Here is a 14,688-nt window from a genome sequence, read left to right as displayed (position 1 = left end):
AGTATACCAACAGTTCCATGAAGAAACTGATTTTTGTTCCGATTGTCATCAGAATCCTTCAGACAAAAAAAATAAATAAATAAAATAAAAGGTGGGTTCTTGCATCACTTTATTGCAAAGATATCAGGCAGTGTGACGCACCGGCACATTATATGTTTGAACAAACACCTAGAAGTGACACAGCATGCAGTAATCCACTTTTGGAGCAATGTGTCCTCTTCATCATATTCGTTGAAACAAAGCTTTAGAGTTATCTAGAGAATGTAGGAGAGTGATGTGAATCATTTTCCGTCTCCCTCTGGCAATAAACAACTACGATTGTGAAACCATGTCCGGTCATGTCCAATTATCTGTTCAATGCAAATGAGGTCAGGTAAGAAAAAAAACATGCACTAATCCCAATATATGAATTCATTAAGTCGCTAATTTGGCATACTATATAAATCCAACAAGTTTGAATAAGCCTTTGCGCCACCCATTGCAAACCAGCAACGGGTGGTGCATTCCAATATCAACAAGTATTGAATATATGTTGTCTCTGAACTTTTTGAGTTTCTGCAATGCGACACATGATGAACTGACATTCAAACCAAAGTACGGTTCTCTGACACATGTGGGAAGCAGTGGGTTAACCCAACCGTGGTGAGAGAGTAGCCTTTTCTTCTCACACTGTACATACCACAATGGCCAGTGTGAACAGTGGCATACAAAGTCCTGCCCCTAGCAACCAGATCGGGTTTACTACAAAAGTGAATTTCTTCTTCAGGGGGAGTAACATTCTGCAGGAAGGGAGCAACACAGCTTCCTCCTCCCCCTCCTTGTTTTCTTACAGCTGACACTTTGTCCTTGGTGGTGGTCATTCAGGAGGAAATAAAATGTTATAAATAAAAGTATGTGTGACATGGTACACCCTCGACTGGTTACCAGTCAATAGCAAGGCTGATATAAAAAAACAACAATTTGCTCCCATCTGCAATTTACTCTCCAACTAACATGCACTCAGGTGCAACTTGTATAGTGTATATCAAAATTAGAGCTCTTATTGGCACCCGAAATCCTATTTCCCTCGTTGTGTTTACATTATTTTGTTGGTGGCTTTTGTTGCATTACCGCCGGTGGGCAAAGGGGGTGGTAAATCACGAAAATATTTGGCCACTGCTTAAAAGAAAGTAGAAGAAGAAATGGAGGAATAAAGCGAAAAAATGGAAGAAAAGAACGCTAAGGAGGAAAAGAAACAAGAAAGAATAGGGAGTAGCAAAGAAACAAGAAAATGAACAAAATAAAAAGGCGAAAAGAAATCCAAAAATAATAATAATAATAAAAAAAGAAATAGACGACAGTCGTGTAGTACCACGGGTGGCCACCGTTAGCATGCGGAAAAGATGGCAGTAATGCAGCAAAAGTATTTGCCGACTGTCACAAAAAAAATCGTAGAAGTAGTTGTTGCGATGCCAACGAAGCCGTGACGCTAGTTTAGCCTGCTGATTCATTACATCACAACAAGAATTTATAGCGTCAAAGGGCGCAACGTACAACCACGATTTAACCTTTGGCCTCAAAGTGATGCGAGATTCAAGTGAGGGTAAGCCATTTTTTTCTTCTTCATGATACATCTTTTTGAATGGTTGGACTCATACTCTGGAGCAATTTATTGTAATCAATCATACAGGTAACCGGAAGCCCTGGAAAAAGCCAATTTGAGCATCATAAACTGAGGCAAGATTCAAACCCAGAATCTCTTGACCATAAGGCAGACATGTTAACCACTTTCCAGATTTTTACATAAAATGTGGTTACCGTTTGGTTGACTCTTTAGTTAAATTCACGAAAAAGTCTCACGTATCATATAGCAAGTACCACTGAAACGACAAGGTAGACTTAACCATGAGTCATTGTCACAAACAAACAAAAAGTCGATTGAACTGCAAACTATTCAAATGCACTACCAGCCACAGTTGTAATTATGCATAATCTGAAAGTATGTTCAATGTGCCTTTAAATGTTTACTCACAATTAACAAGATGTTATCCTGATGAAGTGGAGGCATGAAGGTCCATGGGCTGCTCCCTTCAAATAGCTACTGGAAAACTACTCAACTAAAAATTGCCTTTAGTTTTCCAGGAGCCAGTTATCTCTTCGCTTGCACGCTCAGTGTGAGCCTGCTCTGAGAGCTCCTCACCAATTTACATGACAAAAAACTGTGCCTGCTCTTGGATCACTGAGCTCATTCAGAAATGAATACATCCATCAACGCGTCCACCCCCAAATGATTAAATTAGCTGCAGAGGGCCTTGTCGGTGACATTGTCAGCTTTTTTTTTTTTGTGTGTGCAAAAAAACAAAGAATACTATATGCTGCTTGAGGCCAACAAAAAGCATGAGACTTGTTTTTTTTTTTTTCATACATTCAACAAAATGACACAAACATCAAAATCCTACACGAGTATATTGTTGATCTCCAGAGGTGTACATCGTTAGTCCGTCAGTATTTCAGGCCAGCCCTCATGGACCCACTCCGTCTCTCATCGGCGACAGCCAATTGGACATTGAGGTAAACGCACCTAATTACCAGAAATGTTGGATTGGATCGACTTCCCACCATGTGCTGGCCTTGGTGCGCCCACGTGACTAAACCTCCACCTGCACGTGTCTTGTCTGCCAGGAACCACTCGCGTGAAGTCTGAATCTTATCAGTTTTACAATTTCAGTTATATAACCGCGCACGTTCACAAAGAACATTACCGTAACTATCCGGGTAAACGTAAGTCGCATTTCATGCCACCATAAAAAATTGCATCCGACTGTGAGAAAAGAAACGTTAGGAAATTATTTGCTGCTCATAAAGTATAGAATGATATTTAAGGTAACTCACACCCAAGCGGCCCCTTCTGAAGTATTACCCGACAACACAAGCAAACTACCACAATATTTTGCATCTTGTTCAGGTTATCTCTGAGATCAATCATCTCTGCAGAAGCACATTCTTATGACTCAGATCTTGTATTCATTATCATGAGCGGTCATAATGTTGTACATGTACTTGAATATAGCTATCTACATTATGTCTAATTCTTAACAACAGTTTCTGATTGGACGGAGCAAGAGTGGTTATCCAGTTTGCTTGAATTACATCACAACAGGAAATCAGTTGAAAAGGCAAGATCTGATCCATTTATTCATCAGAAACATATTTACATATAATATTGTAAAAAAAATAGTCATGTCCACAAAAATGCTTTTTTGCAACAAGAGGCATGATGCCTAATTTCTCATTTACAGTTAAGCCTCTTATTCCACTTTTTTTTTTATCTCACTGCTGCCAACAAGCGAAAACCAAAATAACTTGCAGCAAAACAATGATGAGTTGCGCTGAGTCGTTTCGTCCATCCTCACGATAAACTGCAACTCACAATCCCAGAGAAAGAAGGTAGTCAAGTCTATTAAACCGTCCACGTGTCCTCCTACCCTCGTTTACGCTTCGCCATAACGTGTGTAACGAGCGCGGGACCACTCGGCCACGCCGGCTTCCCATCACCGGCGCCGGCTCACTGTTTGGCTTTCTTTCCGATGGTGCCCACCGCCGATATGACGGTGGTTTTGGTGCCGCTGGCTGTGGTCGTCACGGACACGACGGCCGGCAAGGTGGCCGTCGTGGTGGTGATGAGCGTGGACTGGGCCAGGGTCACGGGGATGGCGGAGTCCCACTTGCTCTTCCTCTTTTGAGCATCTGTCGAAAAAGTAACAACACCGTCACTAGATTGACAAGCGATATTCAATTTTTTTTTTTTCCCGGGCATGTGTATGTTTACCTGTGGATGTACTGGTTGTGCTGCTGCTATTTGTGGTTGACGCTGATGTGTTGGATGGATTGGTGCCCTTCTTTGTACCTGTGACAAACTCGATCTGGACAAAAGCACATCCAGCATTAGTACATTTGAATTCCGTTGGTGATATTTGATGATAATCTGGAGCCGCTGACTACATATCATAAAGGGATCTCGCTTAAAGGTACGAGCAGCATATAACAAAGTTTCTATTCTTCACACTCTTAATTGAACCCGCATACCACTGAGTACATGACACAGACAGAAGAACAGAGTAGCTCATGCGCTACATGTTCTTTCTAGTCCCCTTCCTGACTAATATGCGGCTGCTGGAATGATGATGTTGGGACTGATGACAGCTACATGTGTCAATGATGGCTCTCCCTGCGCATACTTGACGCAATGCAATAATTTCACACAAACACAACAGTTACGAGTGCATACCTTGGCACGCCGCTGGTTTCTAAGTCTATGTTAGCCTGCTTTGAAGCCTCACCTTGGTCCGCTCCTTTTTGGCTTTTTCCAGTTTGTCCATCTCCACTTTCTGTGCTTTCGCTAAGAATGAGGTGAACCGAATTAGCGTGTGGTCGTCACAATTTGAGATGCCGAGTGAAAACAAACCTACCGAGAGCTTCGTAGTAGGACTCCTCTGACCAGCCGTGAGGATCAAACATATCTTTGGGGTAGTTAGTGCCGAGTTCGTCGATACCGCAGAACTGAATGAGCTTCTCGTAAATGCTAGAAAGACAAAATGATGAAAAATGAACCTTATGAGTCAAGATAGTTATTGATAATAAACTGCGCAGGTGTGTGTCTACCTTGGATTTCTGAATTCTTTGTTCTTCTGAATGTGGCTGTTGGTGTCAAAATCTCCGTGGAGCTTCCTTTCGTACAGCTTGTGGATCTTCTCCTGTCGCGACGAGAACATCGAGGTGACATCACTTGACATGATAGGTCGGCAACTGACAAGAAAATTCAATCCAGGGTGCACCAAGCCTCTCGCCCAGAATACAGCTGGGATAGGCCCCAGAACACACATGACCCGAAACATTGTACGTGGTAGAAAACTGAAATATGGAATTCAATAAAGAACGCTATTATGAGTTCAGAAATCCTTTTTGAAGTGAGAGTAGCTTCAGAATTGTCCCGCTCATCATTTAGCCAAATTGGCAACTATCTTTCTCATTTGAGGTCTTCTGTCATTCTTTTGGGAAAGAAGACGTTGCAAGTAAAAAGAAGACCAAAGCTTCTCCAACCACCTTCACTTGGTGGCGAAGAAAGAAAGAAAGAAAAAAAAAAAACCCTGCAGTAATGTTGACGGAATTATCTATGAAGAAGCCAGGAAATAATGTGCTCACAGATAAGAAGCTTAGCGTTAAATTTGAGAACTGTCAGACAAAACAATTTTGAAGGGTGATGATGATAATTCTTTCACATGTCAAAACTGGATGAGTCTGTTCGTTTTCTCATCTCATACAGTGAACATCTGCTATCCAGCGAAAAATCAAGCTCGCCAACAACCCAGAATTGTTTTCCTTACAAGTTCACGGCACGATTGGAAAAAGATATCTGGTTCGTAGTGTTCAGAACAGATACATTCTTGCAATTGCGAAATGCCCAAAAAATGAAAACAATTGCACTGAGAGAACATGTTAGTAACACTGAAGCATTATTATTTTTTTTTTTTTGCGTATGTGTTTCCCCAAGGCCACGGATACCCGGGCAATACTGGTGAAAGTGAATCATTCGTTTACTGGTTCGGTGTGGGAGTGGAAGCCTTGCAGGGATAAAGTTGAGCTGTTCATTTACAAAATCCGCCTTGTGTCCCGACCTGCCTCTGCTCCTTCCAGAACAAATCTTATCTCGGTCTCTGAATTTATGCAGACACCAGAATTTCACCCCGGGGGCAAATGAAGATGCAATTTGGAATTCTTTACATCTCGATTGTCGCGGCCGCTCAAATTAGCATTCTTGCCCTTTCCAAGGCTGGATGTGATCAGGTCAAACCAAAGCAAAAGTCAAATTTGGCCAGCGCCGTGGAAAGTCATTATTATTCATTTGTTGATTCGTAAGACCTTTGTTTTTATTTTGAACTCCAAACACTACCTTGCGTAAAAGGCATGTGTTGACTGCTGCCAAAGCAGCCAGCGCCAAGTATTCAGCTTTGAGCAGGACAGTTTTATGACCTGCAACCTGTGAGGTGTGCGCATATAAAACCGATTCCAGCCCGATGATGATCTCAGAATTACACAACGCATGGCATCAACAACAGCGTCTGCTCTCCTCTGACCGAAGACTATATTGTGTCCTTGACATCGTCATATTTAGGTCTAAACATTAGCCGGCTCATGTTTGAATAAAAAGAGCAGGAAAATAATGACGGCTTATAAATTCTGTGATCAATTCATTCCGCAGGGAGTTGCTACCTGTAGTTGGCTGGAGCAGCGTCCCGGGGGCTCGGGTGGGATTCTGATCTCATCAGGTGACATGTTTCTCACCTTCTCTGAGAAGAGAGCTGTGGAGAAAAAATAAAATGAGCCCATTTCTCCACTTCAGCAGTGGTGCTGCACACCTTCCACTTAAAATAAGGATGAACTAAGAAAGAAAGCGCCACGTAAATGCCACTCATAGTTTAAGTTGATCAGTTTTAATCATGAAGGGTCAGAACGTGTGTGACATTTTGAATTTAAAGACATTCACTTTGGTCCTGTAGAACAGGCCGGTTTTATTGGATAAACACGACGGGAGTTTAAAGTGCACTCCCTGTCAGGGAGTGGCGGCTGTTAGAGCTTCGAGACGAGGGAGACTCCTTTTCGAGCTCCATGGTGCCCTTTGGAACCATGGAGTGTTTTGCCTTTTGCGTGCGGGCTTCCCTGAGTTGATGCCAGACGTTCCGCTGTCACATCGTCTCAAAACCAGACGCGTGGCTTTTTACGCTTATTCAGGCGTCTGTCACAATCCGAATGAGTGTTGCAAACGGTGTTTGGTGGATGAGTGCAAAAGCGGGAGGTGGTTCCCCCACACGCGAGACAAGTTCGAACTCGACTGAACATTTGAGAATCATTGACACAAGTACCAGGCTTTTAGCTCAGCAAGCTGAAGACATTTTATTTTTCCAAGCACACTTGGGGAATGTCCTTCACCAACCTAGCGCGACGGCAACTGTGATGCGACTTATTTTGCAACTTTTTTTTGCCTATGACACTTATATTAGGAAATGTTATTAGCTCAGGCCTAAATGTGACTTTGTGAACAGAGTATTTTCTGAGATGGCCAAGGCTAAAACAGGCGTCGGGAACCGATGGCTCGCAAAATATTCGCTTGTTTAATCCATCCATCGATTTTTTTCACTGCTCGTGTCCTGTTCAGGGCTGCAGTTGGCGGCAGGAGCAATTTTAATTGACTGACTTCAGTCTTCCACGTATCAGTACTTGCCACTAAGGTCTCGGCGCGCGTTCGAGGCGGCGCAACACCTCCCCTCAACGGTGCACCGTCGCTGCTGTAAAAGCTTGCCCACGTTGACAAAAAGAGGTGGGGCAAGGCATTGCCTGCGTTTTCTGGATGCAGAACTAATGCAATGCAAGGTATGCACAAGCGTGCACACATTCCATGACAGGAACAGACAATTTCACAGCTTGGCTGAGGAATTGCGGGAGTCAAATTTTTCTAATCTATGAGTCAAAATTGAAAAGATAAAACTTGAGGACGTGAGAGTCAACCACCGATCACACACCCACAGAGAATAGTCGCACAATCGGGACGAGTTTACGACGGCATTGAGAAGCATCCCGACAGGAAATCATCATCCGTTTCTCAACCGCCATCTGTTCCGCTTGGAAACAGACAAAAGTCAAAATCCGTGCCCCCGCGGGGTCTCTTTGGAGAGCGGCACAATGCGTGTCCCTTCACCGAGGGGGACAAAGAGCGGTCTTCAGCCCGCTGACAGGAGGCGCACTGTGACATTTACTGTCAGACAGCACAGAAGGAGCCAAGCGCTGCTGCGGGAATGCCAAGTGTCCAGTTATGAGTCACGCTCAGGCCCCTGCCAGTGGAGTCATCCTGAAAACAAAAACGTGCCGCTCCCCCCCCCCCTCCCCCTTGTTGATCAACCCGATGAGGCTGATAAGTGGATGGGCTTTTTGATTCATTGCACAAGCGGAAACATTGAACTACTTAGCCTTTTTTTTTTCTTCTCGGATTCGATTAGTCAGCTCTTGAGTCTTTTGGTCTGCCGTTAAATGAGAGGTGCAGTTCATGATAGCCTCAGGCTCTAGGCCAGAATCAACAAATAGCTGGGTGGGAACGCCGTGTGCTCAACGCAGGGGCGAATAAAACACCACTCCCTGCATCACTCATTTCCTGCCTGATATCATACGCACACACACCTGCACGGGTCAGTGATTACTCAACAAGCGTAGCCAACTCCTGTGTTCGACCGTCATGACCCATCTTTCAAACGGCAGACAAAGAGCCTTTTAGAACTCGATGCGAGTCCAGTTAAGTGTTTCACACATTGACTGCACCCGAATGTCACTGAAACGATGAACTGGCTACAAACGTTTCTGTGTGTGTTTTACACTTACCGACGAGCTCATTTGGATCCTTGGTTTCTACTTCTGATACCTGTGGAACGAGCAAAATAAGAAACGTTTCACTTTATTCGCTCTCCTCTGCACTGGCGATAAAATGGCAGATGGACGGAAGAACAATACCCGAGAAAACTACCAAGGTTGCCTTGAGATTAGAGGTGTCAAAATTAATCACGATAGTAATCGGGGAAATTTGTTTTGTAAGCCATTTTAATACAAAGTAAAATTGTATCCAGTTATTAGATAGAATAATCGAAACAGGAACTGATCCGAGCACTGTTCAGTCGCGACAGCCCTAGTTGAGATAAACAAAACAGCTCTGCTAATTGAACAAAGAATAGAAGCATCCATGTTTTTATTCTTTAAATGAAATCCTTGGTTTGGCAAAAGGTGGAGTCTTTCCCAACCTCCAAAGTATGCTGCATGTTGTGCCAGCATTTACTGCATAACAGGTTGAGCACAAAAGGAACAGTGCTGTTATTCACGGGCATCACGTTATCACTTAGCAACTGCACCGGCACATCAAAGCGTTGTCCTGACCGTGGCCAACTCGCACGGCCTGACAGGAGGGGCGGCAAATAGAAACGTGCAGGCACAGCAAACCCATGGAGATAATCGACGACATGAGGTTTGACCCTAAAGAATCCGAGTTCACTGCTCGTAATCTGAGATTTTTGCTCTCATTTCGTCAGCATGCTTGCAAGCACTGGTGCTCGACAGAACAGATAAGCCAGACAGTGAATTCAGAATTCATATATTTACCGAGTTACTCTCTCTGCTGTCTTCATTTTCAGATTCCTTCTCAACAACATCCTCGGTTCGATTGAGGTCCTCTTCGCCGTAGCCGAACACAAGCCCGCCTGTTCCTGCGGCATCATGCTCCTCTTCTACTGGACAGGAACGGACAACATAAGAACAACAACAATCGGTCAAAGGAGGGAAGCTGACATAAAGCAGAGCTGTCCATCGCAAATCAAAGTAGCAACAAAGTCACGCTCCATTACTTGAGGTTATCAGACAGTAAACTAGACTTTAAGTCTGCACTGGATGTAAAAATGAGTAACTATTACTATATAAATGTGTGTATTTAGCCTTTAAAACAGCACTGATGTACTATGGCTATAAAAACATGGGCTGTGTTCAGAATAATTTACTTGAGCCGCACTCCCTAATCACTATAGAGGGCTCCGTCCTTTTAGCAATTACCCACAATGCACTACCGGCGGCCATATTGGAGGGCTGTTGTATACAAGCCATACACATTCGTGTAAGGCCCTCTATACAGGAGGGATATTTCTAAATATAGTGGAGGATATAGTTGAGGGCTGAACGATGACGAAAAAAAACTAAAACCCACCAACTTTCCCAATTGCGGCTTTTGCAATTTGAAAACTGCATTCTACTACGATGCGACGCGAGTTTAAATTTGATTGTTATGAGTCCAATAGTAACTTTCAACCACTACTGTGCTGTGTTGTTATTATTATTTGTTCAATATTTATTGCAGAAGGTCCACGGCTTCGCGTTGATGCTACACATTGGATTCACGCAACAGGAATGACGTAATCAGCGGCGCGCCTGAATGGGGTTTGTTCATATTTTCATTCATTTAATCAGTGATCGATATCGTCCACATTGCAAAAAGGAAAAAAAAACCTCAACGTTATATTAATGCAGTAAGAAACAAGTGAGTGGTGAACACACGCATACACCGCTGCATATTCTGAAATGCATTGGCGGCTAGCTGGATGCTAATTTAGCGATCACATGAAGCTCAAGCGTACGATCTGCTAACAGGAGACAATGTTGTAGCCCATTATCATAAACAAAACACAACAATATGTTTCGATCTACCCATCTCTTCTGGTTCGGGGTCAGAGTCGTCGGGCTCCGAATCGTCTCCATAATCCGCCAGAGAAGAAAGAAGTGCACTCTTTTTACCACTCGCCATCGTATCGTGAATGTCGCCTCGCCGTTGGGCGCAGACAAAATACGTCATTAAGATGTTCTGGCATAAGGACCGGTGAACTCTGGGAAATGTAGTTAAACGGTGACTAAATTTCATTTCAACGCCAATGCCCATTTTATCATTATAAATTGATGAAAACTCAGTAAACTGCATGTTTATTCTGTAGCCTACTGAATTAATTGCCATTTTACAGTTTTAGTGTTATGACAATTGATTTAGGTATACATTTTATTGCAAGTTAAACAGTGCATTTGCATTTTGCCAACCAATAACCAGAACAACAAAATATATGGTCATGAGTCAGCTGTTTTACAGCCCAAAGAGAATCAGTACAATCAATTGCAACAGAGCCGAGTTGGCCAGTGAACCACCTGATCCAGTAGATTACATTTCCATGAGAAAAAAAACAACAACTTGCTTTGTGTGCTGTCTGCGCATCAATGCAATTTTAGCTGCGAAATAAAATGCACATCCATCCATCCTTTTTCTATATCACTTAAAAGATCATTGTTGGGCTACAGCATTTCTGCTGACTTTGGAAAGAGGGCAGGGTTGGACCATACCATATGATACATATTTACTTTAAAATTAATACTAGAATGAACAGAATTCAAATTTATTCTGTAGAATTTTTCAAATTACAACTGTCATGCAGAATTACCATTAAAAAAATGCCTTAGTCCAAATTCCACCACATTCCTCCAAATAGTTCTTTGATGTCTAGATCACGCCATACTTCAGCTTTCTCTGCTTCTGCAGGTGATTCTTCTTCTTCAGAGTCCCCTCCCCTGCCGCTGGGTTACAGCAGCATTCGTACAGCAGAGCAAAGACAATCAGCGATAGTGCTCCCAGTACAAACACCACCATGACCACGAAACCCCCCAGCGCCCATGGCTCTTGATGCAAACGAAAGAGGAACCATCCTATCCAGTCGTCGGGTTTCTGCTGTCCTGGTACGCTGCACAAAGTGATAAAGCATCAGTTGAACAAGAATCTGTGTCGGTTGAGATAAGCGCATACTGTACTGTATATACAGAACGTTAGTTGCCACTTATAAATGGTAACCTTCTGCCCTAGGAATTAGACATTGAAATACTTTTAAAGCTGCTGATGCCGAAAACTATTGTCATCAAAAACATTGCACTTCAAAAACTCACCTCTCCACAGCCATGTCCTACTAAATGGTTCTCTCACAGCTCAGTGAGTTTGAACAAAGTGTGACCATAGCTTATGTCAATGGGGAGTTTAGACAGGGATGCCTCTTCATCCAACAGCAGCAGCAGCAGAAGCTCTAAAACTATCTGAATGTCGACAAAATGTGACGGTTTCCTAAACAAGCGTGTAGCCTACGCAGAGAGCAAATCTAGGCCTCAAGCCTTTCCAACGTACGCTCTTGTGTGACGCAAAAGCAACACGGGTTAATGTTTACACAAAATATTGACGTGAACTCAAAAGAGGAAGCTGATAATAAACTCCGTCTATGGCATGGCCATGTCTTACTGAATCCACGTTGACTATATTCAGTCAATTAAAATGTTTTTTTAATATTGAACATTGCACATTTAAATATAACCCAAAAACCTGGCTGGACAATTCAGTTGAGTACACAACGAGCAATCTCGCGCAGTCTCAGTACTTGACCACGAGAGGGCACTGTTGCTATGCTACGCACCACTTTTCCTCGCTTTACACTTTTAAAACAAAACGTGTTTTAATAGATTTTGCGACCAGGAACGCCTTACAGTTAAGCATTCCGCATTTAGCAGTCTTACAAAATGTAGACAAATACACTGCTCATAAAGAGTTCGGGATATTTCGCTTTCAGGTGAGATGGAAAATGTAATCTTCTGTGTACTGTATATCTTTTTGTGCCTGTATTGTTTTCACATTCTAGAGGCCAGCCACCAAGATTAGGAGAATTATACATGCAGTTGTGCAATACTCGTATTGTGATTTTCAACATCGTTTATTTATAGAAAATAATTCACTCACACTCATTCATCCTTATATACTGATATGCTCTTGTAAAATACAAGAATAAGTTTCGTGTTTGTGACATTTCTCGCATCGGGATGTCATGTGCAATATGGTGCATAACACAGAATAACAAAAAGGCTAATCGTAGTTCAAAAAATGTACCTGAGTAGGAGTATTTAAATATTGTATGGATCCTACTGCAACTTACACATCTCCCCAATTCAGCCAATTGTTAAAACTCCAACAAATTTTTTTATCAATTCCTTCAAGCCGTATCTATGGACATAAACTGTGACATTATCCAAAAGACATTGTTCAACAACATAAGTTTTGTACACAATTACCGGAAAAGTGTTAAGTATTCAAATTGAACTTTACATAAAAATATGAAAGTACAACATACATGAAGCAAGCAATAATTCTGTGGTGTGGTCTCCTTTCTTGATGAATAATAACAGTAAGAATTTAGGGAGGACTCATCTGCTTCCTTATTTTTGACCAAGGAGTTGTGACACAGTTAGAATTTTCTGATTCAGATTCACTCCTCTAAGTGACTGAAACACACTCTGATGGTAATCCTACAAAAAAACCAACCTTCAATATCCCCCCTCCCCATGTTAATATGGAGCATAATGCTTCATTCATTTAAAGCTCCAATTTTTTTTTTTTTTTTTAACATCTTCAAATGGGCTGCAGCGGTTCCACTCTGGAGGCCTGATACTTTGTGTCCACACAACAGCAGCAGTGGAGGCAAGAAACGATCATCATGGTAAAGAATGTGGCTGCAAAAAAAAAAAAAAAGAGAGAGAAAGGCAATTTTTTAAGGAGATGCAGAAGTCATAGAATTCATGCAGTCACGCTTAAAAAAAAAAAGGACTTACTGACAAAGAGGACGATCACGCAAAAGGCCCCAATTTCTAGTGGATTGGCTTGTGGCAGCCCTTGCAGCTTTTGCATAACCTTCGTGAGACCGAACTCCTTGAGGTCTTTTAAGTCCATCTTGATCCTTGGCAAAGGGGATCTTTTCAAAATTTCCTTTTGGAAATGGGGTAGATTTCACGTTCGTGGCTAAAGTGAAAAAGAGACAGCGGTCAGAGTAACTGGCTCGAAATGTAAAACATTATTTTCATCGAAGGCTCCACCCTGAACCACTCACTGTCGACTGTATAATTTCATTCTCCATCCCTGAAATTATCCTCAAAGCCCGAGAACGTCTGTTTTTTTACCCTTCTGATACAGAGACATGTTTTACTGCTCACTTATTCACACCACAGAGAAAAGTCCTCGGTCTGGGTGATCGTTGCGCAGCTATAAACAGGGCAGCCTATTTCAAGCCTGGTATTTAGAGATGAACGTCTGTCATTATCTATGGAGCAGCTCTGTGCGTGTGCGTGTGTGTGTGTGTGTGCCCATAGATGGATATGGGTCCAGCTGCACCAAAGAAAACAGTGCAAGAACCAAGTAACCCAACAGACTCAATATCTGGAGAATGCATGCACCATCGTCTGCACCAAGATATGAGGAAGATTCTTATGTACTTCCTGACTGCTGTAGAGGTGCCCTTGAGCAAGGCACCTATCCCACGCACCTGGCTCAAGAGATGCCACACTGTTTGCATGCCCTTTTCATGCTGACATCTAACCTTGCATGTGGGGTGCATTCAATTTTCCCTTGGGGAAGTTACAAGGAGGCTATAAGCAAAAACCGCAACAATAATAATAATACATTTTAAAATATGTGCCAAAGTTGGCCATCCCCCTAATGAGCGAAAGAAATGAAGACTTCCGTGTCACTTCTGAACTCATCAGACTGTAAGATTAAATCAAATAGCAGCAGTAATCACATTAAACATACTCACTGTGCGATACTGGCACCCTCGTAAGTACTTCATGCACAACCCCCCCGTTTTGCACTCTGTATTTTGGACCAAAACACGGACATGTCTAAAACAGACATTTAGCATGTAGTGTACTGTACTTAGTTTGCTAACTTGCTAACGTTAGCTTTAACTTCACGTGGAACGACACTTGCTAGAGTGATGTGTGTGACGTGGGAGAAAATGTGTGCGCTCGCGTAGTACGTGTTACAAATGCTTCTCGTCCATCAACCGATTATTTACGTGCACTGATGTCATTTTAATGTCCGACACATGATGAACGCATAAAGTTCAAACAACCATTGAAAAATGGGTTAAAAAAAAAAAATCGCCGTACGTACAAAAACGGAATTCCATTGGCTGCCCGAAGTGTCAGTCAAACTTAATATACTGCCTCCTGCACAGACTCGGACAAATTATATTACACAAATGAATATGTGTGTGTGTGTGTGCT

At 42.5% G+C, this 14,688-nt stretch overlaps 1 protein-coding gene and 2 long non-coding RNA genes across 4 annotated transcripts in view; 1 reads left to right on the top strand and 2 right to left on the bottom strand.

Annotated features, from left to right (window-relative positions):
- The first annotated feature begins 1,266 nt into the window (after positions 1-1,266).
- Positions 1,267-11,877, top strand: LOC109513307 (uncharacterized). The gene is made up of 5 exons (XR_002167721.1): positions 1,267-1,582; positions 2,462-2,550; positions 9,207-9,432; positions 9,920-9,999; positions 11,141-11,877. It is a non-coding gene; the product is annotated as an uncharacterized LOC109513307 (long non-coding RNA).
- On the bottom strand, positions 3,144-10,413 carry sap30bp (SAP30 binding protein). Of its 2 annotated transcripts, none has more exons than XM_019865619.1 (9): positions 10,267-10,413; positions 9,175-9,302; positions 8,407-8,446; positions 6,250-6,338; positions 4,642-4,733; positions 4,449-4,561; positions 4,320-4,378; positions 3,809-3,902; positions 3,144-3,726 (listed from the first exon to the last, which is right to left on the bottom strand). In XM_019865619.1, the coding sequence occupies exons 1-9, from the start codon at positions 10,409-10,411 to the stop codon at positions 3,545-3,547; spliced, it is 942 nt and encodes a 313-aa protein (XP_019721178.1). In that variant the 5' UTR covers positions 10,412-10,413; the 3' UTR covers positions 3,144-3,544. The 2 variants fall into 2 exon arrangements, with proteins under 2 accessions (XP_019721178.1, XP_019721179.1); XM_019865620.1 differs by having other exon boundaries at positions 9,175-9,299.
- A 451-nt stretch (positions 11,878-12,328) lies between the features above and the next one.
- LOC109513306 (uncharacterized) overlaps positions 12,329-14,688 on the bottom strand; it is a 3,119-nt gene continuing 759 nt past the window's right edge. The window contains exons 2-3 of the long non-coding RNA XR_002167720.1: positions 13,240-13,426; positions 12,329-13,140 (exon numbers count right to left, since the gene is read on the bottom strand). This is a non-coding gene — a long non-coding RNA (uncharacterized LOC109513306). The remainder of the gene's footprint in view (positions 13,141-13,239; positions 13,427-14,688) is intronic.

Source organism: Hippocampus comes, unplaced genomic scaffold, assembly GCF_001891065.2.
Source record: "Hippocampus comes isolate QL1 unplaced genomic scaffold, H_comes_QL1_v1.1 scaffold58, whole genome shotgun sequence".
In the NCBI taxonomy this organism is placed as follows: Eukaryota; Metazoa; Chordata; class Actinopteri; order Syngnathiformes; family Syngnathidae; genus Hippocampus; species Hippocampus comes.
This window is presented reverse-complemented; position numbering and strand designations above follow the sequence as displayed.